The sequence below is a fragment of the Sarcophilus harrisii genome, chromosome 1, assembly GCF_902635505.1.
Source record: "Sarcophilus harrisii chromosome 1, mSarHar1.11, whole genome shotgun sequence".
In the NCBI taxonomy this organism is placed as follows: Eukaryota; Metazoa; Chordata; class Mammalia; order Dasyuromorphia; family Dasyuridae; genus Sarcophilus; species Sarcophilus harrisii.
Window position 1 is genome coordinate 639,030,028 of NC_045426.1, and position 25,171 is coordinate 639,055,198.

At 42.8% G+C, this 25,171-nt stretch overlaps 2 protein-coding genes across 3 annotated transcripts in view; one reads left to right on the forward strand and one right to left on the reverse strand.

Moving 5' to 3' along the window:
* LOC105749638 (lymphocyte antigen 6H) overlaps nucleotides 1-23,362 on the reverse strand; it is a 53,762-nt gene extending 30,400 nt beyond the window's left edge. Inside the window, exon 1 of the mRNA XM_031947302.1 lies at nucleotides 23,291-23,362. The gene's annotated coding sequence lies outside the window, so the exon portion shown is untranslated. The remainder of the gene's footprint in view (nucleotides 1-23,290) is intronic.
* The window catches only part of GPIHBP1 (glycosylphosphatidylinositol anchored high density lipoprotein binding protein 1), a 28,642-nt gene continuing 11,873 nt past the window's right edge, over nucleotides 8,403-25,171 (forward strand). Inside the window, exons 1-3 of one of the 2 annotated variants that reach the window (XM_031947301.1) lie at nucleotides 8,403-8,680; nucleotides 20,170-20,358; nucleotides 21,104-21,226. In XM_031947301.1, coding sequence (XP_031803161.1) covers nucleotides 20,307-20,358; nucleotides 21,104-21,226 — 175 coding nt within the window. In that variant the 5' untranslated portion in view covers nucleotides 8,403-8,680; nucleotides 20,170-20,306. Of the gene's footprint in view, nucleotides 8,681-19,437; nucleotides 19,535-20,169; nucleotides 20,359-21,103; nucleotides 21,227-25,171 lie in introns of those variants that run through there. The other variant, XM_003762722.4, reaches the window with a different exon arrangement.

Sequence of the window (25,171 nt, forward strand, 5' to 3'; positions counted from 1 at the left end):
TTTGCTGCTGCCATAGAGCTTTCAAAGACCTCATCTATGGATAGGTAGTTGAGAAAGCAGAGGAAGAAACAATCTGCCTCTAGAACTTGAAAGCTAATTTGGCTGAGAAACAGGTCTTCAAAGATCTAAACAGCCACTTCATTCTCACTAATCAAACCTTCCATTTTCCTAGAATATGGGTTCTTAATTTGAGTTTATGCCCATGAGTAATTTCCAGGAGTGGGTGATCTTGGATACAAACAAAATTATATTCATTAGTCTTTAACTGAAATTTAGCATTTCCTTCCTCCAGTTGTCACTGTGGGCCACAAAAGAAATAACAGATATTTTTATGTCACATTACAATTATTGAAAATATCTCATAATTTGGAAATTACTATACTTATTAGACTTGCCTCTAGATCAAATATGATCACAGTTTTTCTATCAATAAAATGCATTTCAATATAGTTGATTTCCTTTGTATTTTTATGTATTTTATATATTTTGAAATATTATTCTGAGAAGGGGTTTATTATCTATACTCAGATTGTCAAGGAGATCTTTGATAATAGACACAAAAGTCTAGGAACCCTTGCTTTGGAAGAAAAAGCACTCTTTTTTTTCTTTCACTATAGTAAGCTTTAAATGAAATACATATAGCTTGAAATTTTATCTGGCCAACAGGATTTTACATGTCCTGATTAGTGCCAATAATGAATCCCATGAAGTAGTCACATTATTTGATTTGAAACTGGATTTTTCCATTGAGCTGGAACCAATTACCATATTTTATATAATTATAACTTCCACTAGTATAGATTTGTATGCATGTGATCACTTCATGGGATTTATTATTGGAACTAATCTAGTTGTTGTTCAGTTATTTGAGTCATCTCTTATGACTCAAACATTAAGATCCTATTAGGCATTTTCTTGGCAAAGATAATGGAATGATTTACTCCTTCCTTCTCTAGATTATTTTACAGATGAGGAAAGTGAGGTAGACAGGGTTAGGTAATTCATATTGTATCACACAGCCAGTTAGTGCCTAAAGTCAGATTTGAACTCAGTTCTTCCTGACTTAAGGCCTAGCACTCTATACATGGGACTATCTACCATTAAATGAGATCTAAATTAAAAATAATAAAGAACCAACAAGTTTTCCCATCTGGTTTACCAGAATTGGGAAAAGTGGCTTTAGTAGGAGTTAGGAGGGTTTCCTGGTTCTATCCCTAAGCCAGCCCTTAGTATTCTAGATCTCAGGGTCACTCTGCTAAAACACCGTACAAAATCAGTCTAAATCTTCTGATAGATGCTCATGGGTTATCTATTCTCAGCTGTTCCATTCCATACTAAGCTCTTAAGTCCCTTCTTCCCTCCTCTACATCTTCTCCCTATTACTCCTTTTTCCAAAAAGAGGGTGAGACAAGCTCAGGAGTCAAGGTCAGCTCTCTTCCAAGTCTCTCCACCCAAAAGGCAGATTATATAATCATTTGATGCTTAAAATGATTCTTTTTTTTTAAAGGAAAAGTCCATTTATTCCTATACTCTCTAGTGTTTTTTTAACTATTCATTTTATTTTTTTATTATAACTTTTTATTGACAGAGCTCATGCCTGGGTAATTTTTTTTTTCACAAAATTATCCCTTGCACTCACTTCTGTTCTGACTTTTCCCCTCCCTCCCTTCACTCCCTATCCCAGATGGCAAGCAATCCTATACATGTTAAACATGTTATAGTATATCCTAGATACAATATATGTGTGCAGAACCAAACAGTTCACTTGTTGCACAAAAAGAATTGGATTCAGAAGGTAAAAATAACCTGGGAAGGAAAACAAAAATGCAAACAATTTACATTCATTTCCCAGTATTCTTTCTTTGGGTGTAGCTGCTTCTGTCCATCCTTGAATCAATAGAAACTAAGTTAGATTTTCTCTTTGTTGAAGAAATCCACTTCCATTTGTTGAGGTATATAATGATCTCCTGGTTCTTCTCATTTCACTCAGCATCAGTTCATGTAAATCTCGCCAATCCTCTGTATTCGTCCTGCTGGTCAATTCTTATAGAACAATAATATTCCATAACATTCATATACCACAATTTACTCAACCATTCTCCAATTGATGGGCATCCATTCATTTTCCAGTTTCTAGCCACTACAAACAGGGCTGCCACAAACATGTTGGCACATACAGGTCCCTTTCCCTTCTTTAGTATCTCCTTGGGGTATAAGACCAGTAGTAATACTGCTGGATCAAAGGGTATGCACAGTTTGATAACTTTTTGAGCATAGTTCCAAATTGCTCTCCAGAATGGCTGGATGTATTCGCAACTCTACTAACAATGTATTCATGTCCCTGTTTTCCCACATCCCCTCCAACATTCCGCATTATCTTTCCCTGTCATTCTAGCCAATATGACAGGTATGTAGTGGTATCTCAGAGTTGTCTTAATTTGCATTTCTCTGATTAATAATGACTTGGAGCATCTTTTCATATGGCTAGAAATAGTTTCAATTTCTTCATCTGAGAATTGTCTGTTTATATCCTTTGACCATTTATCAATTGGAGAATGGCTTGATTTCTTATAAATTAGAGTCAATTCTCTATATATTTTGGAAATGAGGCCTTTATCAGAACCTTTGACTGTAAAAATGTTTTCCCAGTTTATTGTTTCCCTTCTAATCTTGTCTGCATTAGTTTTGTTTGTACAAAAGCTTTTCAATTTGATATAATCAAAATTTTCTATTTTGTAGTCATTAGTGATCTCCAGTTCTTCTTTGGTCATAAATTTCTTCCTCTTTCACAGGTCTGAGAGGGAAACTATTTTATGTTCTTCCAATTTATTTATAATCTCATTCTTTATGCCTAGGTCATGAACCCATTTTGACCTTATTTTGGTGTATGGTGTTAAGTGTGCCTAGTTTCTGCCATACTAATTTCCAATTTTCCCAGCAGTTTTGTCAAACAGTGAATTCTTATTGCAAAAGCTGGGGTCTTTGGGTTTGTCAAACATTAAAATAATTATTTAAGGTAAGTTGTTTTACTATTTCTATTTTACAGATTCATTAGGCCTAATTTTCTCCCACAGGCTATCTCTGACCTAATCATGTCCTGTTCGCTTAATTGGCCCTCATCCCTTTTCCAGATTCCTCCAGACTAAATCCATCCATTTCTTCCATAGCCTCAATGACTTGCTCTTTCCTACTTCCCATCAAAAGTAGAAATGCTATTAGATAAGCGGGAATGAGAACTCAACCTCTTTAGCACCTCTGAGCATCCCTAATTCATGGAGGAATAACCCTAAGAACCTGATATAATGATGTCCCAAGTCATAAGCACAACCTCTTCCAAGAGGTTCCAATATGCATTTCGTTTTCATGTCTTGGCCACACACAAACCTCCTCTGACTTCTGCTCACATCCCTTGTCTTCCCTCATCCTTAGCTTCCTCATGCTCTTGCTTATTTCTAACTAAGCTGCAAAGCCTTCTGGGTGGTATGGGGCAATTGTGTCAAATTCAACAAGGACCAGTGACTCATAGAGAAGGATTCTTCAGGGTCACATATTAACTTAGAAAACCATTTCCTGGATACAACTCCTATATGCTTATCCCAATATATGTTCCCTACCCACCACATACATTGCATGATCAATTCAATGAGCTTAAACTCCTCTTGAGGAGGAGAAATTAATATTCATAAAGAAATTAAGCATATGTAAGCTTAAGTTACAAATTCTGTCCTACTTTCTTGTCTTCGTAACCCTCAGCTAGTTTAGTCTGGTTTTTAACTACAAATTCAAGATACTATATCTACAGCAATATCCTTTCTTCACAGGATGTTCTTATTTGCATATTTCCATGGAAACAAAAGTTTTATCTCACAATATTATCCATTTTACTGTATTTTTATTTATTTTGTGTGATAGGCAAAAAGTTCAAGAGACATAGTTTTGGGGGAAAGCGATCATTTTCTTAATTATACAAGTTCTTAATTATACATACATATACAAGTATGTAATTAATAAAAGGAGTCAATGGCACTATCAAATACCAAAGACCCCCTCATAGAATCCATTCGTAACTCAGATTGGTTAAAAAGTAATGAGAGAATGAATTCTATGTTGAGAGATGAGCAATATCCTACTGAGGAGCTAGGGGATGGACTTTGATCACTTTTGTTCCCAGACCAACACCCAGCCTATTTTAGGCAATCTAGACAAATAATCTACCCCCACCACATGAACTTGAGTGGAACATAATGAATTTCCCCACTTAGGTTGGTCTGAATAAAACTGGGGAGAAATTAATCCAGTTATCAACAAAGTCCCTCACAAGCTGGTTTGACGTAGTAGAGAATGAGGATATACAAAAGAAAAAAATCCTGCATTTCTCCAATAATGTGTGAATTAATAATTTTTTTCTCATTTGTTAAATATTTTCTAATTACATTTTAGTCAGTTTGTCTCCACTTTGGAATGTTGTAAACTACAAAGATGTGCTCATTGCTGGGAATACGACAGACAATCCCTGTCCTGAAGAAGCTAACAATCTGAAGAAGACCATACACAAAAGAAGACAAGAAAGAAAGGGGATGGGCACTAGGTGGTACTAAGCACAGGGGTATATTATATCTAGATATTATAGATACTGATTATAATAAATTTAATTATAAATAATAACAGATCCCCTCATGCTTCTACATAAGATCTATATCTCTATATCTACTATCCTAATTTGGATATTGTATATTTAAATATGTCCAATATAAATTGGCTCATTACCTTTGACTACATTATATGTAAATCAATAGAATTTGTATGATATATACCACTATACTTGGTGTGGTTAGCAAGAACTGCAATTTTTTTTGCCAGGAAAGAAAATATAAGTTAGACATTCTTGATGGAAAGAGAACTGCATTTTCCTTAGAACTACTAAAAGGTTCAGAGATAGGCCTGATGGGATAAAGTTAAAACTAGTTTGCCCATTGAACAGAGGAAAACTTTGTCTCTTTCTTTCTTTTCTTTTTTGCACTGAGGTACTTGGGGTTAAGTGACTTGCCCAGAGTCACACAGCTAGGCAGTATTAAGGTCTGAGGCCAGATTTGAACTTGGGTCCCTCTTGACTTCAGGACTAGTGCTCTATCCACTGGGCTACCTAGCTGCCCTGACGACTTTGTTTCAAGGAGGATTCAATTCAATTTACTTAGTGCACAGAGATACAATAGCATGTTAAGTTTGGAGAATGATTTGTAAGTCTAATTTGACTAGAATGTAGAAGTCATGAAAGAATATAATATGAGTGAGATTAGGCTGGAAAAGACAATGGAAACCTAATTGTATACAATCTTAGGAGGTTTAAAAAGAGTTTTTCCTCCTCAATGCTATGGAATTGAGTAGCCCAAGTCTATGTGGATAAATGTCCCAATATTGAAGCAACTCTAATAGACATACAGCCTATTTTTTGGCTATCCTAAATGGAAGGAAAGATTAAAAAAAAAAAAACTTTCTGATACAACTGAGATAGAGGACCAAGAAGATTTTAATTCAGAACTGGCATTAGACACTTAGCTGTTTGATCTTGTCTCAATTTCTCAATTGTAAAATGGAGACAATAACAGTAGGATTTTTCTGAGGATATGGAGTGAGGATGCCCATACTCTGTTCTGGAGAGATTTGGTATTGGGTATCAAACTGGAATCTATGGTAGCCACTGATGAGGTGGAACAAATTCCTCTGGACCTTCTGGACACCATCCAGATTGAACAGGACTCACAGATATATCTAGACTTTTCCCTAGAGAAAAAATGAGCAGATTGAGGCAATACCCTGACTTCCTCAGATAAAGGAAGGCACAGAGGAAGCCAAAGGCCAGGAAAAGCAAATAAAATAAGGAGGTATGAACATAGAGGGTAGCATGAGAGATGGAGAGAGCAAGACACCCTAGCAAAACTGAACTGGCACCTTGGAGAGCTAGTGGCTTCCAAATGGCTAATATCTGGATGCCTACCCAAAGAACTGCAAGACCTGTTTACCTATTGTGAAAGAGAAAGTAGGCAGAAAAACACATTGCCTCTCTGTGTTGGGGAGAAGCACTGGATTTGCACCACTGGCAGGATCTCCAAAGGGAGAACAAAGTCTAGCAACATGATAGGCCTCTAGGTAAAGAGCTGCCTGGGAACCTATACCTCTTCACAGTCCTCACTATCCCTGGTTCCCATAAAAACCAACAGTCTCCAGCTTTATTGAATACTGAAGCTACTGTCTCTCTACTACCCAGGAACCCTTCCCTTCACAAGGGTGCTGGTGTTGGTGGATTGGAATTATTAATTTAACTGATATGTTTTATTCCTTCTCCATCTCCCATGACCCAGCTAAAGTCTTTTCACTTTTGATAGTTCCTAATTCACTCCCACTGACCTCTCTGGAGCCCTGCTAGGGCCCAAGGACTTTGCTGACAAGGCCTAGAGAACTTCCTCCTTCCAGAGGGATTCCACTCTTGGTTCTATGGATGACATCCTTCCTGGAGCTATGGATGCCACTCAGGATACCCTCAGCATGACTATGACACATCTGATAGTGAGCTGTAACTGGGCCATTGCACCCCAGATCTTGCCTTGACATTAGAAAAATTCCTAATGATGAAAGATGCTGCCCATCTCCAGAGAAAGAACTCATAGATCCTGAATGTAGATTAAAGATAAATATTCTTTAATTTCTTTTTTTTTTTGCAGGATTTTTGTTGGGTTTTCTTTCACAACATGATTTACATGGAAATGTGTATTGCATGACTATGCACATATAACAGGTCAAATTGCTTTCTTTCTCAAAAAGGATAAGAAGAAAGGAGGAAGAGAATGTGGAACTCAAAATTTGAAAAAAAAAAAAAAAGGAATGTCAAAATTGTTTTTACGTGTAATTGGGGGGGGGGGAGAATAAATATCAAATATTAAAAAAAAAAAAAGATTCCTAACTGACTCATAGCTTTCAATTATAGACTAGATTAATGGATGTTCTCAATGGAATGATTTACCATAATTAATAAAAAGGTTGTCCCAAGAAATATGGTCTGAGTTCTTTTAAGGACTCTTTAAGACTTCTCTCACCTGAGACAAAATCAGGGCAGACTTCTCTAGGGCCAGGGTTTACAATAGAAACGTTAGATGGTACTCAGTCAGAAAGGGGGTAGATTTCTTTCCTTTGCACATATAACAATCTTCTTCCTAATAGATTTTAAATTGTTAATTTGCTTTTCCCTTGTAAATAAATCATAGAAGATGTATTATTGTACTCTGCCATGGGTGGAACCAGAAGAGAAAAAAGGACAGAAGAATGAAGATCCTGAAAAAAAAAGACCAAGAGAGTAGCAATGGCAGAGAAGAGAATGTAATTTGGATCCAAGTTAATTCTAGAAAGAAGCAGAAAACAATTGGCCTCAAAGGCAAAGGTCTTCTGTAGCGGCTCCAAGTGGAGATGAAGTTCAACAGGTCTGGGATGAATCTTACCCAGGTGGATTTTACCTTAATGTGACAGAGAAGATGCTCCCGTGGTGAAATGGACTATCTTGGAAAGAAATGAGCTCAATGGTTAAGCAGAAACTAGAGCATCATAAGGATTTTGTCAAAGAAATATCCGCTCAGATACTAATTGGATCAAATGATGTCTGAGATTTCCTCCAGCTCTGATATTCTAGGATCCTACAACAAAATTCACTTGAAAAGTTCAAGTCAGAAGCAAATCTTATGAAAAAAGAAATGTCACGTGTGTTGCTAAATGTGATCATTATTACTGAGGAACTATTTTTCCTTTTTTTATCATTGTAAATACTTGTTTCAAGGTGAAGCTCACGGATTTTGGGGGAGGGAAGGAACCTATTCAAAGATTAAAGTGTCGGGTCCGGTGCACCTATGTGACTTTCCCACGCGTTTCTATTCCCCGGGACTGTGGGCGTCCGCTGGGGAAGTGCTAGTGTCGGGCCAGGCTTCCAGCCGCCCCACATCTTGGGCACAGAGCCCCCTAAACGGCTGGAAGGTGACTTGGATAAGTCATCGCTAGGTCCTCAGTTTTATTTCCCGAGTCCTGTTCTGCGTCGGAGGTCCTGCTTCCCAGCGCGTTAGCGGCGTCTCAGAACTCCCTCCCCGTCGGGGATCCCCACCGGGATGATGCTCGAGCTCCGGGATCCGGCCCTTTAAGGTCTCATTTAGCCTCGGTGCCCGAGAGCCGGGCGCCAGCCCCCGGGTGTAGGGCCCGTCACGGATCCGGGAGGCACGGGGCCTGGAGCAAGAAACAGGGGACGGGATGGAGCTGGGGGTTCCCCGAAACAACCCAGGGACCGAGCCCGGAAGGCAGAGAGACAGGAAAAACGGAAGAGGAGAGACCGAGGGGCGCAGGGGAAGAGAAGCCCACGGAGAGAGGGGGCACGGCACAGATCCGAAGGGGCAGAGACGGAAAAGGGCGGTCCAGGACTAAGGGAGAGAAGGGAGGCTCAGAAAGAGACGCTGGGAGGCTACAAGGGGGCAGCCTCTGCCTCGGCACGCTCCGCAGCCCCCTCCCCATCAGCGGACCTCCGCCCCAAGCTAGAGAAAGAGGATCCGTCCCGCCTTGTCCTCCGGAGACCGCCAGGCGGTGCTGTTGGGGGCGCGGGGCAGCCGGGGCAACGCTGAGGAGCGAGAGCCGAGGAGCCCGAGACCCGCAGGTTCACGGGGGACACCGGGGCGGGAAGGGCAGGCAGCCGGCGGGGGTTCGGACCCCGATTTGATGAGAGCCGGAGGAACAGGGCCACCCTTGACATCGACCCATGGGTGTTACGGGCCCCTGCTGCGACTAGGGAGCCCCCCGGCATCAAGGCTGCCCCCGGGCCTCCGGCTCCGACGTCCTGGGTCTGGGCTCCAAGTTCCCCTCCTGGTCCTGACACCCTGCGTTCTAAGTCTCTCCCCCACAACACTCCCGGCCCAGGCAGCCTGCATCTGAGGCCCTCGTGGCGCTGAGTTTCTGTCTTCCCTGTTCCAAGGACCCCGAGCCCCAGCCCTCAGCCCCGATTTCCTGTTTGCTGAGTCCCACCCCCAGCTCGGACATCCCTGTTCTCTGTTCTAAAGCGGTCCCAGGTCTGGCATCCTCTGTCCTAAGGTCCCTCCTGGGTGGTCCCTCCTCTGGCTCTGACAGTCCGCCTTATAAGTTCTTATAACCCTCCCGCTCTGACGCCCCGCGTTCTGTGTGCTGAGGGCCCTCCCAGCTCAAACATTCTGTATTGTCTTATTCTTTAAGGTCTCTCCCAGGTCTGACATTGGGGTTCTAAGTTTTAAGGGCTCTCAGCTCAAACATTCTTTATTGTTCTATCTTAAGCACTCTTCCAGGCCTGACATTCTGTATTCTATATTCTGAAGTTCCTCTAAGCTCTTGATAGTCTTATGTTGTAATGTTCCTCGCAATTCTGCTATTCTGTCTTCCGAATCCCCTCCTAACTCTAGCATTTTAGCAATTTTGGACCATTGTGGCTGCCCTGACATAGCCCTTGCTCATCAGGGCAAAGAGACAGCTGAAAGCTGACATGGAGTAAAGACCCACACTTTCTCTCCCCAGCCCACCTACATCACTGGGCTCTCCTCAAAGTCAACCTCCTTTCTTCCTCCTTCCATTCCAATTTCTCACCCTTCTTCCCCCTTTTTTCCTTCCTACTCCCCTCATTCTCTATCTTTCTTTTTCCTCACCCTATTTCTCCCTTATCTCTCCTCTCTTCCTTTCTCCTTTGTCACCTCAGAGGCCTCAGAAGCCCCAGACCATTTTTGGTCAGTCATTCCCCTGCAACACTTTCAACAACTGATCATCATTCTTGCATTAAAGACCCCCTGTTGAGTCCCCAGTGAGGCAGCTTTTACTATTTACAGGCTGTTGTTTGTCTTTGTTCCAGTTGGGCAACACAGTTCCCCTCCTTCCTTCCTTCCTTCCCTTCTTCCTTCCTTCTCTCCTTCCTTCCCTGCTTCCTTCCTTCCCTCCTTCCTTCCTTTCTTCCCTCCTTCCTTCCCTCCTTCCTTTCTTCCCTCCTTCCTTCCTTTCTTCCCTCCTTCCTTCCCTTCTTCCCTCCTTCCTTCCCTTCTTCCCTCCTTCCTTCCCTTCTTCCCTCCTTCCTTCCCTCCTTCCTTCCCTCCTTCCTTCCTTCCCTCCTTCCTTCCTTCCCTCCTTCTTTCTTTTCTTCCCTCCTTCCTTCCTTCCCTTCTTCCTTCCTTTCTTTCCTCCTTCCTTCCCTCCTTCTTTCCTTCCTTCCTTCTTTCCCTTTTCTACTCTCTCCCTTCTCTCCCTCTGTCCATACAGGGAATCATACTCATTCCTTCAGGTGCTCTACCTAAATATAAATTTTGATCAATGAAACCTGGAAAGACATTTTGGGATTTACAATCTAGATTTCTTCCTTAGGGTTCATGCCTTAAATTCAAATCACTAAGACTCTCATTGATTGACAATAGGTCCCAGTCCAAGTTTGAACTTGAGCAGTGTTTTGGCCCTAAATGAGTGTAAATAGCAACTATTTCTGTTTTTGACCAGAAACTCTGAGGATCTTCCCTTCCCAGGTTGATTTTTTAATTAGGTAAAAGAGGCCATCCTCTACCTTATTTCTTACTCATCCTTAATCACTCATTGGATGTTGTCTCAGTCAAACTGAGACCTGTTTTAAAGGCCAAGGTATCCCACTGTATCGAGGGCCATCTCCAATCATCCTGATCTAAAAAATATATCAATGGCTGTAGGAGAGACAATGAGGCAGATCACCTTGCCCAGCCTCCACTTAAATTCAATTCACTTGAAAATCATGGCATCAGCTCCCTGATGTCATGATTCTCTGAATGAAGGACAAACAACAAAGACCTCCTAGAGAGGGAAAATTCAATACCCATCACACACACATACACACACACACACACACACACACAGCTCATTCCACTTTTGGATAGCTTTAATTCTTAGGAAGTTATCTTAACCCTCCCCACCCCCACACTGGCCTCTTCCTTCTCCCTATGCCCAGTAATATGGGTGGAGTACCCCATTTCTGAACATGACTCACAGCAAAGATCTAGAGCTCCTCCTCATTGTGGGAAGCAGTTTGTAGGGCAGAGGGCTCTGGGGATAGTGATGTCTTCCCACTTTGAGAATTTCCCCTGAGCAATCACCTCTGACCCAACTCCAACCCCATTCTGCTGCAAAAATCTTGTTTTTCAACTGCCTGGCCCCATACCCAGTTAGAACAAGTGACTCTATCCATATAGGCATTCCTGCCACTGACACAGATTGCAAGTCACTGACAGTCAACAGATTCGAGATTTGGAACTAGAAGGGACCTAAAAACTCATCTCCTTAGGAGATAAAGCTGACCATGTCACTTCCCTTTCAATGATTCTACCACAGTTACTGTTGTCAAAAAAATCTGTCACCAACTAGTGTGGAGCCTCTGATCTACTCGGCTTAACTTAACACACTTATTAAACACCTACTACACACAAGAAGATAAAAATGAAATCATTCCTGCTAGAAAATAAATATTAGGTAATTTGAAAAGAGAAAGAGTACAAAGAACTGAGGGAATGGAAAGAGGCTTCCATTAGGGAGTGGCACTTGGGCGCTTTGAGCCACAAGAGAGCCAAGGTTTCTAAGAAGAGGGAGGGAAATTCAGTAATGAGAGCCATCTTCACTAGGCAAAACTTGGAGACAGGAGATGGACTACTTTGCCCCGAAAATACTAATTCACATTAGCAAAAATGTAACGTATAGGAAGGGAAATGGTATGGGAAAAAAATCTAGAAAATTAGACTGGAGGCAAGAATGTAGGTACCAAGCTAGGAAGTTATAATTTATTCTAGAGGCAGTGGGGGCTCACTGACAACTCTCTGAGCAGACAAGTTCCATGTTTGACCCTGGAGTCAGGACAAGAATGCAAATCTGGTCACTTACTAGCTGTGTGATTTTGGGCAAGTCACTTAATCCTGTCCTCCCATCATTAATCCTGTCACCTCAGTTCCTCATCTGTGAAATCAATTGAAGGAGGAACTACAAAACCACTATGGTATTTTTACTAAGAAAACTCCAAATGGGGTCCTGATGAGTTGGGCATGATTGATTGAAACAACAACAACAAAAGTGGAAAGTCTCTGGAAAATGGAGAGACTTGAAGTAAAAGAACAATTAGGAAACTATTAGTCTCTTCAAGAGGTAACAAAGGATTGATCTAAAGAGGAAGCCATGTGATATCTTTTCCACAGTATCTCTCTTTTCTATCTTTCTCTCTGTATCTCCTTATTCTCTCCTCTTTCTTTTTCTCCCTCCCTTTCTTTCTCTCTCCCCAGTCTTTCTCCTTCCCTCCTCTGTTCTTTCGTCTTCTCTCTCATTCCTCACTTTCTTTCCCTCTATTTTTCCATTTTTCTTTCCTTCTCTCCCTCTCTTTTTCCTTCCCTTCCTCCCTCCTTCTCTCTTTCTTTTTCTCTTTGTGTGTCTATCTTTCTGTCTCTGTCTCTCCCTTCCTCCCCCCAACCCCCGCTTTGTTCTTCATTCTTCCTTCCCCCCCCCCCCCTTTCTCTCTTTCTCCTCCCCCCCTCTATGTTCTCAGCTTCAAGGACAATAACCTTTCCTCCTCCTCTTCCTCCCACTGGGATGCCCAATGTCTATTTGTTCTATTATTTTCTTAGACCTGGAGTCTCTATGTCTCTCTTTAAAAATAAAAACAAAAACAAATTTTAAAAGCTAGTCTATCAACTCTGGTTTAACCATGGCAATTAACTCCCAACAAGATTGAACAAAAATCAGAATTGGGGAAACTGGAATATTACAAGATGTTCTGAAGGTCAGCAATTACCATCCCATATGGTATGGGATCTCAGTGGCACTTGGCCTAATTCTTGCTTCCTTCACTGACTCAGCTCTCTAGATTCTTTTATAAAGAGTCCACCCCCATTCAATCATTCTGGCTTCTCCATAGCACCCCCCAAAAAAAACTCTCTGGGTTTTAATTTTCCCTTTATCCTGTCATCTAGATTCATTGACATCTCAGAAGATCCATTTGCCTGATTATTTGATCTTAAATCTTCTTTGCTTCAGAGGGGGAAGTTATCATAGGATCATAGTTGAGAGGGACCATAGAGACCCTGTAGAAAAAGCCCTCTCACTCTATAGTTAAGGAAACTGAGGTCTAAAAAAAAAGGTGACTTGCCCAGCTAATGACACAGACAAGATTTGAACCCAGATCCTTCAAGTCCAGATTCTATTCCCATTGTACCTTGTTGCCTCCTTATCTTAACTCATTCTGTGAGTTAGTGTTAAGGGAGCAACCTGCTAGTGGCTGCTGGGAATCTAATTTTGACCAGAAGAATAGATCCCTTCTTGTTAGAGGTTAGTAACAATATAAGGAGACTGGGAGGTAGTTGCATTCTCTGATATCTCTCCTCTTTCCTCTTTCCTCCAATTTATTTTATTCCCAATTCATAAGCAACATCTGTGTCAGTAAAGGCTGATTTGCAATTCTTTCGAGTATGTTATGATTCACAGCTGTGGGGGCTTTTGGAGAACCTATGGCCCCTTAATGGTACAGTCCCCTTTAACCCTTTATAGGCTTTCTGGTTTCATACTTAGGCATTGTCCTAACAAGTTAGGTACCAATAAATCAGACCCTTCTTCAGCTTTAGCATCCTCCTTGATTAGAGAGGGAGTCAATATAAGACTGACAACCCAACTCTACTGCAGGAAGCACAATTCTATTGGGCTGGCTGTAATGTTTGGATGCTAAATGTACTTTTGCTAATATATATATATATATATTTCATGGAGAACTCACACAGGGCAAGTGCTCACAGGGTGGTCAGAAAAAAGATACTCTCATGGTCTCTATCAAGAACTTTAGAATCGATTTATGACATGGGAGACGCCCAGCATGGGACGTCTCATCAGAGAAGATGCTATGCTCTATGAGCAAAGCAAAACTGAATTAGCCCAAAAGAAATGTGAGGTGAGCAAAATTAGATTAATCATCCCAAAAGTTCATATGGACTATTTGTGTTTGATATAGGTGTGGCAGAGCATCCCGAGTTCTTACTGGTCTAATCAGCCACAATCAGACACACTGTAATTTGACTCCAACATAGTGATATCATTTTGGTCCTCTTTGAGAATGAAGGACAGCAACCAGCCAATGACAATAGTCTGAAATAATAACTGTCCCCCAGATATATATCTTCCCCTCCCACCTTGGGACTGCTCTGTGGTCCCTCACCTGTGGAATCCCAGTAATCCTTTAGGGCAAAGATTCTTTAGCTTCTCTGTGTCTTGGATCTTTTAAGCACTCTGTTGAGGCCTATGAATCCTTTCTCAGAATAATTATTCTTTTTTTTAAATTCCTAATAGAAGGAAATTCTAAATTTCACTTAGAAGTTAATGAAAATAAAAAATGCAATCTTTTCCCATACAAATTCATGGACCCCAAACCTAACATTAGGGCTTGTTACCCCCCCCCCTTACCTCTGACAGCCAAGCCCTCAAGAGAGCAGAAGTAGTTGTTAGAAATCCAAAATGTGGAAAGTAAGTCGGCTGATTAATAAAAAGAGAATCCCCCTTCTTCTTAGCTGGCTGAGGAAGACTGCCCTTTGACCCTGTCAGTCCTTCCCTGCCCCTCTGGTGGGTGTTGTTGATTGCTATTATATGAAGAAGTTAGACCTTGGGAGAATATGGGAACTGAAATTTCCATCAGCTAGATAAAGAGGAAGGCTTTCCTCCCTGAATAGAATTGGGGATTTTTCCCAATCTCACATGAGTATACAAGATGTGAGTAACAGATGAGCCACAATGAGTGACAGATCACAGGAGACTTAAAAAGAGCAGATTGCCCAACAAGCCCTTCTGTCAGCCTTTACCCTAAACAAAATGGTCCTTTCTAGGCCTGGGGCTGGGACTGAGCTTTTTATCCATCTACCTCTTCCAGAGGGAAGTGGCAGGGCTGGGTACTTCCAAATGTGGGGTCCCCCTTGTTATAGACAGATGCACAAGGGATCACTTGAATATTAAGTCTTTCCCCTAGTCTATGTACTCTGGGTCCTCTGATTAATCTTTCCTCAGAGCATAGTAGTAAACCCCATTTCAGATGCTAACTAGCCATTTGATTACAGGCAAGTCACTGAACTTCAAGAAACCTTGGTTTTCTTACCTATAAAATGGGATGTATAGAACCCTTAAGAGGAAACATGGCAAGCCAATGGAAAGCTTGCTCCCTCAGGAAGGCTTGACACTCTGACACATTCTGGCTATGTGATCCTGGACTGGTCACTTAACTTCCAAGCACTCTGGGCAGTTCTCTAAGAATATTATTAAGTTGCAGAAAAGGTGCTGACCTGCATTGATGGAGGGAGTCATACCTATGAAATCACAAGCTGTCTGGTGGTACAGTAGATAGAGAGCTAAGACTAGAGTCAAATCCTGCTTAGATATTTACTAGCTATGGGCAAATCACTTAGCTACTTTCTGTCTCAGTTTATAAACTCTAAAATGGGGATAATAATAGCACTTAGCCGAATCCTGGGCAAGTTACTTAACCTCTGTGTGCCTCAGTTTCCTTGATTGTAAAATGGAAATAATAGTATTACCTTCAAGGGTTGCCATAAGGTTCAAATAAGATAATATTTGTAAAGTGCTAAGCATAATACCTGGCACAATCATGGCTCTGAACAAATCTTTGTTCCTTTCTCTGTTTCAGATACTTGTAGTACTTACCTCATAACATTGTGGTAAGGCTTAGATAAGATAACATACATAACATACTTTGTAAACATTAAGGTGCTCTATATAAAATATAATTATTATAATTATTATTCTTTATAATATTATTCAAGTAAGGTAATATTTGTAAAGCACCCGACACAGGATAGGCACTTAATACATGCTTTCTCCTTTCCTTCCCCTTTTTACCTGCAAGTCTGTGCCATCCCATGGTGTGGTACTAAAAAAATACTTCCTTAGGAGTAGGGAGACCCGGGTCTTAGCTGTAACCTTCACATTAACTCCCTGAGTGACCTTGAACAAGACCCTTTCTTTACTCTGGACTGTGCAACGAGGGTTTGGAACAGATGTCTTTTGAGGGTCCTTCCTGTTCTTACCAGTCTATGATCTAAGGACCCTTCTAGGATCCTATAATCCCATACCCTCTAGTCTCACAACCTAAAGAGACCGTGCAGTACCTCAGCTAAAGGGCTGAACCTGGCTCGTAGGGTTTCAGTTCAGATCCCACTTCTGACACCTGCACTTGAAGTGTGACATCTAACTCAACTTCTATTTACCTGAGGCAACTCCCTGGGAGTTATCTGCTAAATCCCAGTAGGCTTGCAATCTGGGCCAGTGGAAGGAATTCCTTGCCAAGAGTTTCCCAATGGCTGTATATTTTTACTATCCAGTGGACATTAATGTCTCAGAAGCTCAATGCCCTTCTCTGTTGAATGAGTTGGATGAGATAAACGTTTAAGGTCCCATGGCTTCTATGGTTTATGATCCTATATCCCTAGGTCGACAGTCAGTCAGTATTTATTAAATGATTACTATATGCCAGGCATTCTAAATGTTGGGGAAAAAAGGCAAAAATATAGACTCCATCCTCAAAGAGTTCACATTCTCATTGGAAGCACTTGGTACAGTGTCTGATACATTGTAAGCACTATGTAAGTGTTACATACTATAATAATGATAATAATAACCATTCTTGTTTTTAATGGGGGAGAAGCACTCAGTAGCATTGCATTTTCAGAATGGAGAATTCCTAGATACCCTCAAGGCAATGTAAGAGAAGGGAAAGAACCCTTTAATAGGGGGATGGATCTATCAGAGATTCTTAGGCAGGACATCCCCATCGAAGACATCTCCATGACTTCAGTATCCCTCTGAGCTATCCCAGGCAAATCCAGGAGTTAGAAAGAAGTGGGGGAAGAAAAAGAATAATACACAAGAAAATTTGGGGGGGGGAACAATTCACCCTATTCATAGTGGATAGAGTGCTGGACATGGAGGCAGAAAGACCTGACTCTAATCCTGCCTCTAATACAAGCTGTGTGATCCAGATGAATCACTTAATCTTTGTTGTCTGCCTCAGTGTTTTTATCTGTAAAATGGGGATAATTATAGCACCTACCTCCCAGGGTTGTTGAGAGCATCAAATGAGGTAAAGGACTGGGTAAATGCTGGTTATTGTTATTTTCATAAGTCATTGATTCACTAGAATCACCACTGCCTGATTATGGCTGTGCTTTTTGGGAATTCTATCCAGCCCAGAAGCCTGCTATACCAGGTATACCTAAAGAAATGGAAGGATGGGGTAGGATGGGAAGGGTGAAAATGGAGCAGATTCACAGAACATGCTGAGGAGAGCAAATTGAAGGTTCTATGCTTATTAATAATTTTTATTCACACTTCTCTAATGTTTAAAAGTTTGAAAGTGGTTAAGATTATGAAGAAAGTGCTTTTTTCATAATGACCCTGAAAGAAAGATAGTGAGATTATTGTTTTTTCGTTTTATAGATAAGGAAAGTAAGACTTAGAAAGATTAAGTGATTTGCCCACAAGGAAACAGCCCAGAAATTTTGAATTCAGGACTTGAACTTCCAGCCTCAGTTTCCTCATATGCAAAGTGAGGGAGTTGGATTAGTTGGGCCTTAAATCCTACCTTTCAATCTATGGCACTGTGATCCTTCTACCTCTCTGTCCTCTCCACTTTCTCCCCACCCCCAGCACTGCAAGGTCTTCAAAGGAAGTTCAGAATTTACCCAGAAATCCCATGAGTAACCATCAGGGCAAAAAAAGGCCCTCACACAATGAGAAAATCTGCTCAAGGTCAGGGGCGGGGATAGAGTGGGGTCTAATGTACTTTCCTGATGGCTATTTTAAAGTGACTGAGAAAAGCGGATCTCACAGCTGAATAACTAAACTACCCTTCTCCACTACTCCTGATCCCATACCCACCTTCCTTCTTGCCTCTCCAAGCTCCCAAAGCCTTCTTCCACAGCCTAAGTGGTCATATCCCATTTATCAATGTTCTTCCTAAAATGGGGCATCCAGAAGGGAACAGGAACCAGATATGGTCTGAACAAAGAGAGAATGACTGGCAATGGAGCCTCAGATATTCACTGCCTGTGTAAACCTGGGCAAGTGACTTAATCCCTCTTTATCTCAGTTTCCTCATCTGTAAAATGGGAAAAATAATATCATCAATCTCTCAAGGTGGTCATGAGGATCAAATGAACCAAGACTTGTAAAGGCCTCTGCTTAGCAGAGGGCCTGGCACATGTAAGTACTCTATAAATATTAGCTATTATTAGCTACTATTTTCTAAGATTCTTTGATTCTAGACTTTCCATAGAAGTAGGGAAATGAAGTAACCACAAGCCTGCATCATCCTCATCTCTATTTCCATAGCATTTAATGGGTACAAGAAGTTCTTCCCAACCCTGTAGGGCAGGAACTACAAGAATCACTACCCCCATTTTACAGGTGAGGAATCAGAGGCTTACATAAATTATAATAACCTGTAGCTGGCCACACAACTAATGGGCTCTGGGCTAGAACTTAGAACCAAGTCATGAGCTACTCACCCCACTCAGGCCATTTGTAGTCTGGCATCAGAGGGATGCCCTGATCTTTGTCCTTGGACCAGACCCAAGCTGCGCAGTTCTCATATGCAACCAACAGTCCTACGGGGTAGAAAATTAATGACAGCCCACAAACTGTCCCTGAATGTCATAGACGATCAGAACTAGATAGTCTTAGGGGCAATCTTAGATAACTTCTCATTTTGCAGTGGATTAAAGTCAGACAGTGAGTTATGGGACAATCTTAAAGGGAGCTGTATTCCATTCAAAATTCTTTCCTCATATGATCTTAACAGCTCCATCAAGCAGGCAGGGCAGGGATTCATATGCCCAAATTACAGATGAGAAAACTGAGATCCAGGGTACAGAAGTTACTTTGTGCTAAATTCTAAAATCTTCTGAGTCCCAAGCTAGAGGTCTGTTAACCAGGTCTTGATGTTTCTCCATCTGTGCCCGCTGCCCTTATACTGTAGATAGTGTTTAGAGTATTACTGAAGGCCAGGAGAGGAACAAAGGGGCAAGAGCAGAAACGGGCAGGTCAAAATTCCCTATAAGTGCCCATGGTGCAATGGAAAAGACTGGGCTCGGGGTTATCTGTGTGGCCTAGACTTAGAATTAGTTCTATGTGGTGACTGCTACCATGGGGGGTGAGAGGTGGGAGGGAGAACTGATGTTCTGCAAGGGGCCCTTTCTGGGTTGTCAGAAAGTCACCAGGACACTGTGGATGTGGCACAAAGAAGGTGGAGGCTGGCCTGGGGCCCGTGGATCTGGCAGCATGGGGAGATATTAGTTGTGCTGAGTCTGTGTGGGAGGAGAGGGTGACTAGGAGAGCCAGAAGCTGAGCCTTTATAAGGGAGTGTCCCTTACAGAGAGAGGAAAGGGAGAGCTGCTAAGAGTGAAGCCTGAGGCAGAACATTCACAAACAATAATCAGGCAGGGGAGCCTTAGAGCAGGTGAGTGCAGGGGTTTGCTACAGAGTTTCTATCCCTGTAGAGGTGTGATGATGTGTGCTCCATAGTTCTGCTACCAATGCTCTGGTGCATTAAAGTTACTACCTAAGTGTATGCCTTAGTGCATTAAAATTACCGATAAAGTATTTGCCCTAGTTCATTAAAGTATTACTTAAGTATAAGTCAGAACGATATGAGCAGCAATCAAAAGCTGGCGCATCAGATTTTATTTAACATGCCTTAACTGAATCATCACCTGCTGAACTCGCCTCTGGTATTAGGTTTTCAGAAGGATGGTGTCCTGGGTGCGGTGAGAGGGGTTCCAGGGTACTAACCGATGGTAATGGGGCTCGCTCCAGGGACTGAGAGAATGGGAGACAGGTGGACAGGAAGAAGGCTCCTGAAATTGTCTGACCTCTCAGGACTGGAATGATTTCCTCTTCCTCTCTCCACTTCCCCTCTGACCTCCAGTGTCCCCCAGGGTCCAGTTGGGGAATGGGAAGGAAGAGAAACGTGACAGGCACTATGCCAAGATCAGAGCCCATGTACAGGGAAGGAGGAAAACAATTGTCTCAGCTGGGAGCTGAGTCTGTCTGTCTATCCAACACGGCTTCCCTTCCTTCTCTGGCATCCTTTAGCTCAGCCTTTCCAGGACGCTGCTGCCATCCCATCTCTGGCACTGAGACAACCAAGACAACAAATCTCTGGCTAAGAGACACCCCTGACCACACAGCTGTCGGAGCACAGAGCTGGGCTGCAAGGCTGTCCTGTGGGGATGAGGGTCTTTATTACCATCCTGGTGGCTGTCCTGCTGTGTCTGGATCAAGGTGAGTGAGGGATTGGGCAATGGAGCTGGGAGTGATGAGTAAGAGGGAGCAAAGGTGTTAGACAGGGGAAAGGGACTCTCCTCCTCAGGAGAGAACAAAAGTGCAGCAAAGTCGGGAGGCCTGGGAGAGTGGGCTAAGGCTTCCCGCTGGAGAGCTTCCAGCAGGCCCACTGGAGAGCCTGTTATTGGAGAGCTTCGTTGTTAGTAGAGCAGCTTGAGGGACCACAGGGTAGATGGAATGAGGGAGGGACTGGAGGTCAGAGGACTGCAGTTCCGATCCCAGTGCTGCCACTGGTCTTTGAGAAATCACTACTCGGGACTCAGTTCTGCCTCTAAATACAGAATGTTTCAAAGATCTTAGGGCAGTGTTAAGCCATGAAAGCACAGCAGGACACTATGATCCTCTGAGTCTGATGATACTCTAAAAGCCAAGAAGGCAACGAATTGGCTTTCACAGTGAATCTTCAGGAGAAACAAGGCTCAAATCCTGATTTTCCAGCACTGAGTTCAATGCCTTTCCATAATAGGAAATGTCATAATAGACATGTTAGGGCTAAATTGTTAAGGACCTTGAGTGCCAGGCAACAGGGAGCCCAAAGACATTCTGGAGCAATGAGGAGACTAGAGGAAAGTGGAGTTTGCAGAGGAGAAAGTGGATAGAGGAGCCCCTTAAAGGTCCCACCAGAGACCCTAACCTTTTTCCTGGGACCACCTAACTCAGACCTATATTTCTCACTTTGGGACAGGGAGTGAACAGAAGGAGACAAAGTCAGTAGATGAAAGCACAGATGAAGATTATGACTATAAGGATGATGATGATGAAGATGATGAGGAGGATGAAGTTGAAATCAAGCACATTCCCTATGAAGGTACAAATCTATCCCAAATCCTCCCTGCTCCAGCCCTCTTCCCCTGGGACCTATGGAGCTGAAGTGGGACAAGAAGCATGCAGAGATAATTATTGTTCCCGCGATTTGGGCGTTAGAGGGGTACAGACAAGAGTAGGTATGGCCTACAGGTTTGGGGAGGGTGTGGAAAGAGGGAAGGCTTCCTGGAGGAAGGGGTTTTTTAACCCCTTCACCGCTTGTCTTAGCCATCTGTGTTTATCACAGGTTTTGAGTGGGGGTGGCATGAGTTCAAGAAGCAAAGCCAGGGGGACTTTCCAAATACAGAAATAACCTAAGCAAAGAAAGGCACAAAGAAGGGGTCAGGTGCCTTTTTGTTCAGTGGGTCTGAAGCAGAGAAATCCTGGTACTTAGCGGGGAGTGAGCTGCTTGGCAGAGCTGGAACAAGTCTTGGGTGAATGGAGCTTCACCTCAGGAGGCTGCCTTTGATAGGAGAGGGGAAGGGGGGAAGACTTTGTCCTGGAAAGGTACTGCTCAGTACTTCCCCATACAGCAGCCACTGTCCCACAGCCCTCCAGAGGCCTCCCTATAGGCGCAGATCCTCCCACCCATCCCACCCCCCTCCGGCACTCCAACCCAGGGTGGCTTCCACAGCAAAGGCCCAAAGCCTGCTGGGTAAATGGGCGAACTGTTTTCTGCAGATGCCTCCGGTCCTCCAGGTGAGACCATGGGCAAGGCCAGCCAGAGAACATGAAAGTTCACACTTAGGACCAGTAGGTAGTGTGCTCCATGCCGACTGTGCACAAAGTGGGCTCCCACAGGGAGGGGACCAGGGACCGCAGCCAGTCAGAGATTAAGCACCAACTGTGCCGGGCACCGGGCTGAGTGTGGAGGAGACAGAGACAGACAAAAGGCCACTCCTGCCCTCAAGAAGCTTACATTTACCGGGAGAGACAAAATATAAGTAACTGGGCAAGATACAGATGGAAAGTCATGTCAAAGGAAAAGGAACTAGGTACTATGTCCTAGGATCTCAGCAAGCATCCTAAGAGCAGTGTCTCATGATCAGGAGGCCGGGAGAGGCTCCTCGCCCTCAGGAGAGAGGAGACTGCACATGTCACTTCCACCGCAGGGTGAGAGATCTCTGAGAGGCAGCTAGCTAGTTGGCAAGGTGGATGCAGCACTGTACCTGAAGCTATAAGGATCTGAGTTCAAATCTAGCCTCACTTCCTAGCCATGGGACCCTGAGGAAGTTAGGTGACTGCCTGCCTCAGTTTACTTACCTGTAAAGTGAGGCTAATAATAGCACCGACCCCCTAAGAATTGTTGTGAGGATCAAACAAGATACCATTTATAAAGCATTTTGCAACCTTCAAAGCACATGGTAAATGTTTTTATTGTTTAGTCATTCTCAGTCACATTCTATTCTTACTGACCCCTTTTGGAAATTTTCTTGGAAAAATACTAGAGCCCACTTTACAGAGAAGAAAACGAGACAGAGTTAAGTGACTTGCCCAAGACCCACAACTATTAAGTGTCTGAGGCTGCATTTGAACTCAGGCTTTCCCAACTCCAGGCCTAACTGCCCACTGTGCTACCTAGTTGCCCTTGTAAATGCAGCTATTTTATTATTAAGGGACATGGGCTAGGGAATGGGTAAGGGTTAGGATCCCTTCCACCTGGAGAGATTTGGGGAGGCTTTCTAGAAGATGTTAGATTAGAACCTGGGGTTCCTGAACATTTTTGTGGTTGTTATTTTAAATAATTGTATTTCAATATAATTAGTTCCCTTTGTGATTCTGTTTATTTTATTCATTTTTAAATGTTATTCTGAGGAGGGCCCATAGGTCTTATCAGGCTATCAAAGAGGTCCAAGACTTTAAAAAGCTTAAGAAGTCTCTAGTAAAAGGATGAGAACTATTTGGCTGAGAAAAGCAGGGATATGAGCCAGTCCTGGGAACCCTGGGATAGGGGAGAAAAGGCAGGAAGACAGTCCCTGCCCTCACAGCTGGCAGCTTGATTGGGAAGGAAGACAAAGACATGGTTAATTATAACATAAGGCAAGAGGAGAGAGGACCAGGCACTGACCTTGGAGGGGTTCAAAAGGAGGAACAGCTTCCCAATGGGGGTTGTAGGTCGCAAAGTCTTCTTAATCATAGCATTCAAACCAGCCTACAAGGAGCAGTGAGTAGGGATGACGCTCTCTGGGGTGGGATAGGAAGGAAAGAGTAAACAACTTCCACTAAAAGTCCAAATAAGTGATAGCAGCTGTATGGCAAAGGGAGTTCAGAAAAGAGAGAAATGAGCAGAAGGCAGTATGGGCAGGGAAAGGGAAATGTAAGCTTTTCATTGAAGAGAACCTACTTGTTAGAGCAATTTAAGGTTTGCAAAGTCCTTTCACAGCTCTGTGAGATAGGTATTACAAATACTGTGATCTCTATTTTACAGAGGAGCAAACTGAGGCTCAGAAAAAGTAAGACAATTGTGCAGAATCACACAGCTCCTAAGGGTCAGAATGGGGACTCTTTTGTCTCCAGTTCTAGTGTATTTCCTACCAAAAATGAGGCAGGTGACCTTGCCCAGCCTTCCCTCACAAAAAATCCAGTTCATTCACATGTCATAGCATCTCCTCCCTGTGATCAGGGTCCTCTTCGAGACCAAAAGACAATTAACAAAAATGACAACAAAAAAGGGGGAATCTTTTCATAAAAGAAGAGGAACAGGCAGAGAAAACCCCCATGATGTGATATAGGTAAAGAAAATCTGGGTTCAAATCCTGCCTCAGACCCCACTAGCTGTGAGACCTTAGGCCTTCTCTAGATCTCTTATTCCTCAACTTCAATTTGAAGGGGGTTGACCCCGACCAACTCTAAGGTTCCTTTCAGCTCCAAATCTTTAACTTCAAGATGAGGATTGAACTTTATCTGGAGGGAAGAAAAAGTGAATGTCCCCCTTACTGGCGACAGCAAGTGGACACTGTCCTCAGACTATCTTAAATTCTGGCAACGAATGGGGTTAAGCATTTGGCCAGTTCCCAGCTGGCTGACTCCCAGGGCCCATTGTCAGCCTTTCCCCCTCTTCCCCCCAAGGCTCTGTTCTGATGTTATCTGCAGGCCTCTTCACTTCTTCAGTTCAACTGAATTCAACAAAACAAACACTTGAGTAAATGCCTACTGTGTGGAAGGCACTGTCGAATCTTAGCCTCTAACCTCTCTTTTTACATATCTTAGAATTTCTCAGCTATATTTATCAAGAAATTAAGTGTTTTAGCATAATCTTTGTGCATATCCTATTCCCTAGTTGGGCTGAGAGCTCTGTGAAAGGAGGGACAAGTTTTTGTCTAAAACTCCAGCTCCCCTCAGAACCTGAGATGGTCATCTGTGCACAGTGGGCATTAAATGCTTGGGGAATAAGTTGGGTCCAGCTCCTTTCAGAACCTGAGATGGTAATCTGTGCACAGTGGGCATTAAATGCTTGGGCAATGAGTTGGGTCCTATTTTTTAAATCTAATGGGAGGACAGATAAAGAAACAATACTAGTAGAGGAGAGGGAGAAAGATAAGGACAAAGGAGAAGTCAAGGCAAAGTGCATCAAGAAGTATGAAAAGGGAGAGGATTGAGGGGAGAGGGGAGAGAAGAAGGATCAAATGCAGAAATGGTAGTCAGTGGGATAAAGGGAATCCAGCTCATGAGAATGGGAGAGAGAAATGGTCCAGTTACAGGGACTCTCTAAAATGGAGGTAGTATGATAAAAAGCTGGACAGGTATCTTGGTACTAGACTTAGAGTACCTTCTTGTCAACAATAGAAGGTTTATACTTGATCCTGCAGGTAGTGATAACTCAACAGAGGCCTAGGACAGTGCCTTGATTAAAGTGGTACATAAGGAAGATGACTTGGGCATCTGTGTAAAGAATGGACTGGAGGGAAGGCCAAAGTCACATGAGCTGCCAACCACAACCACACTGCCT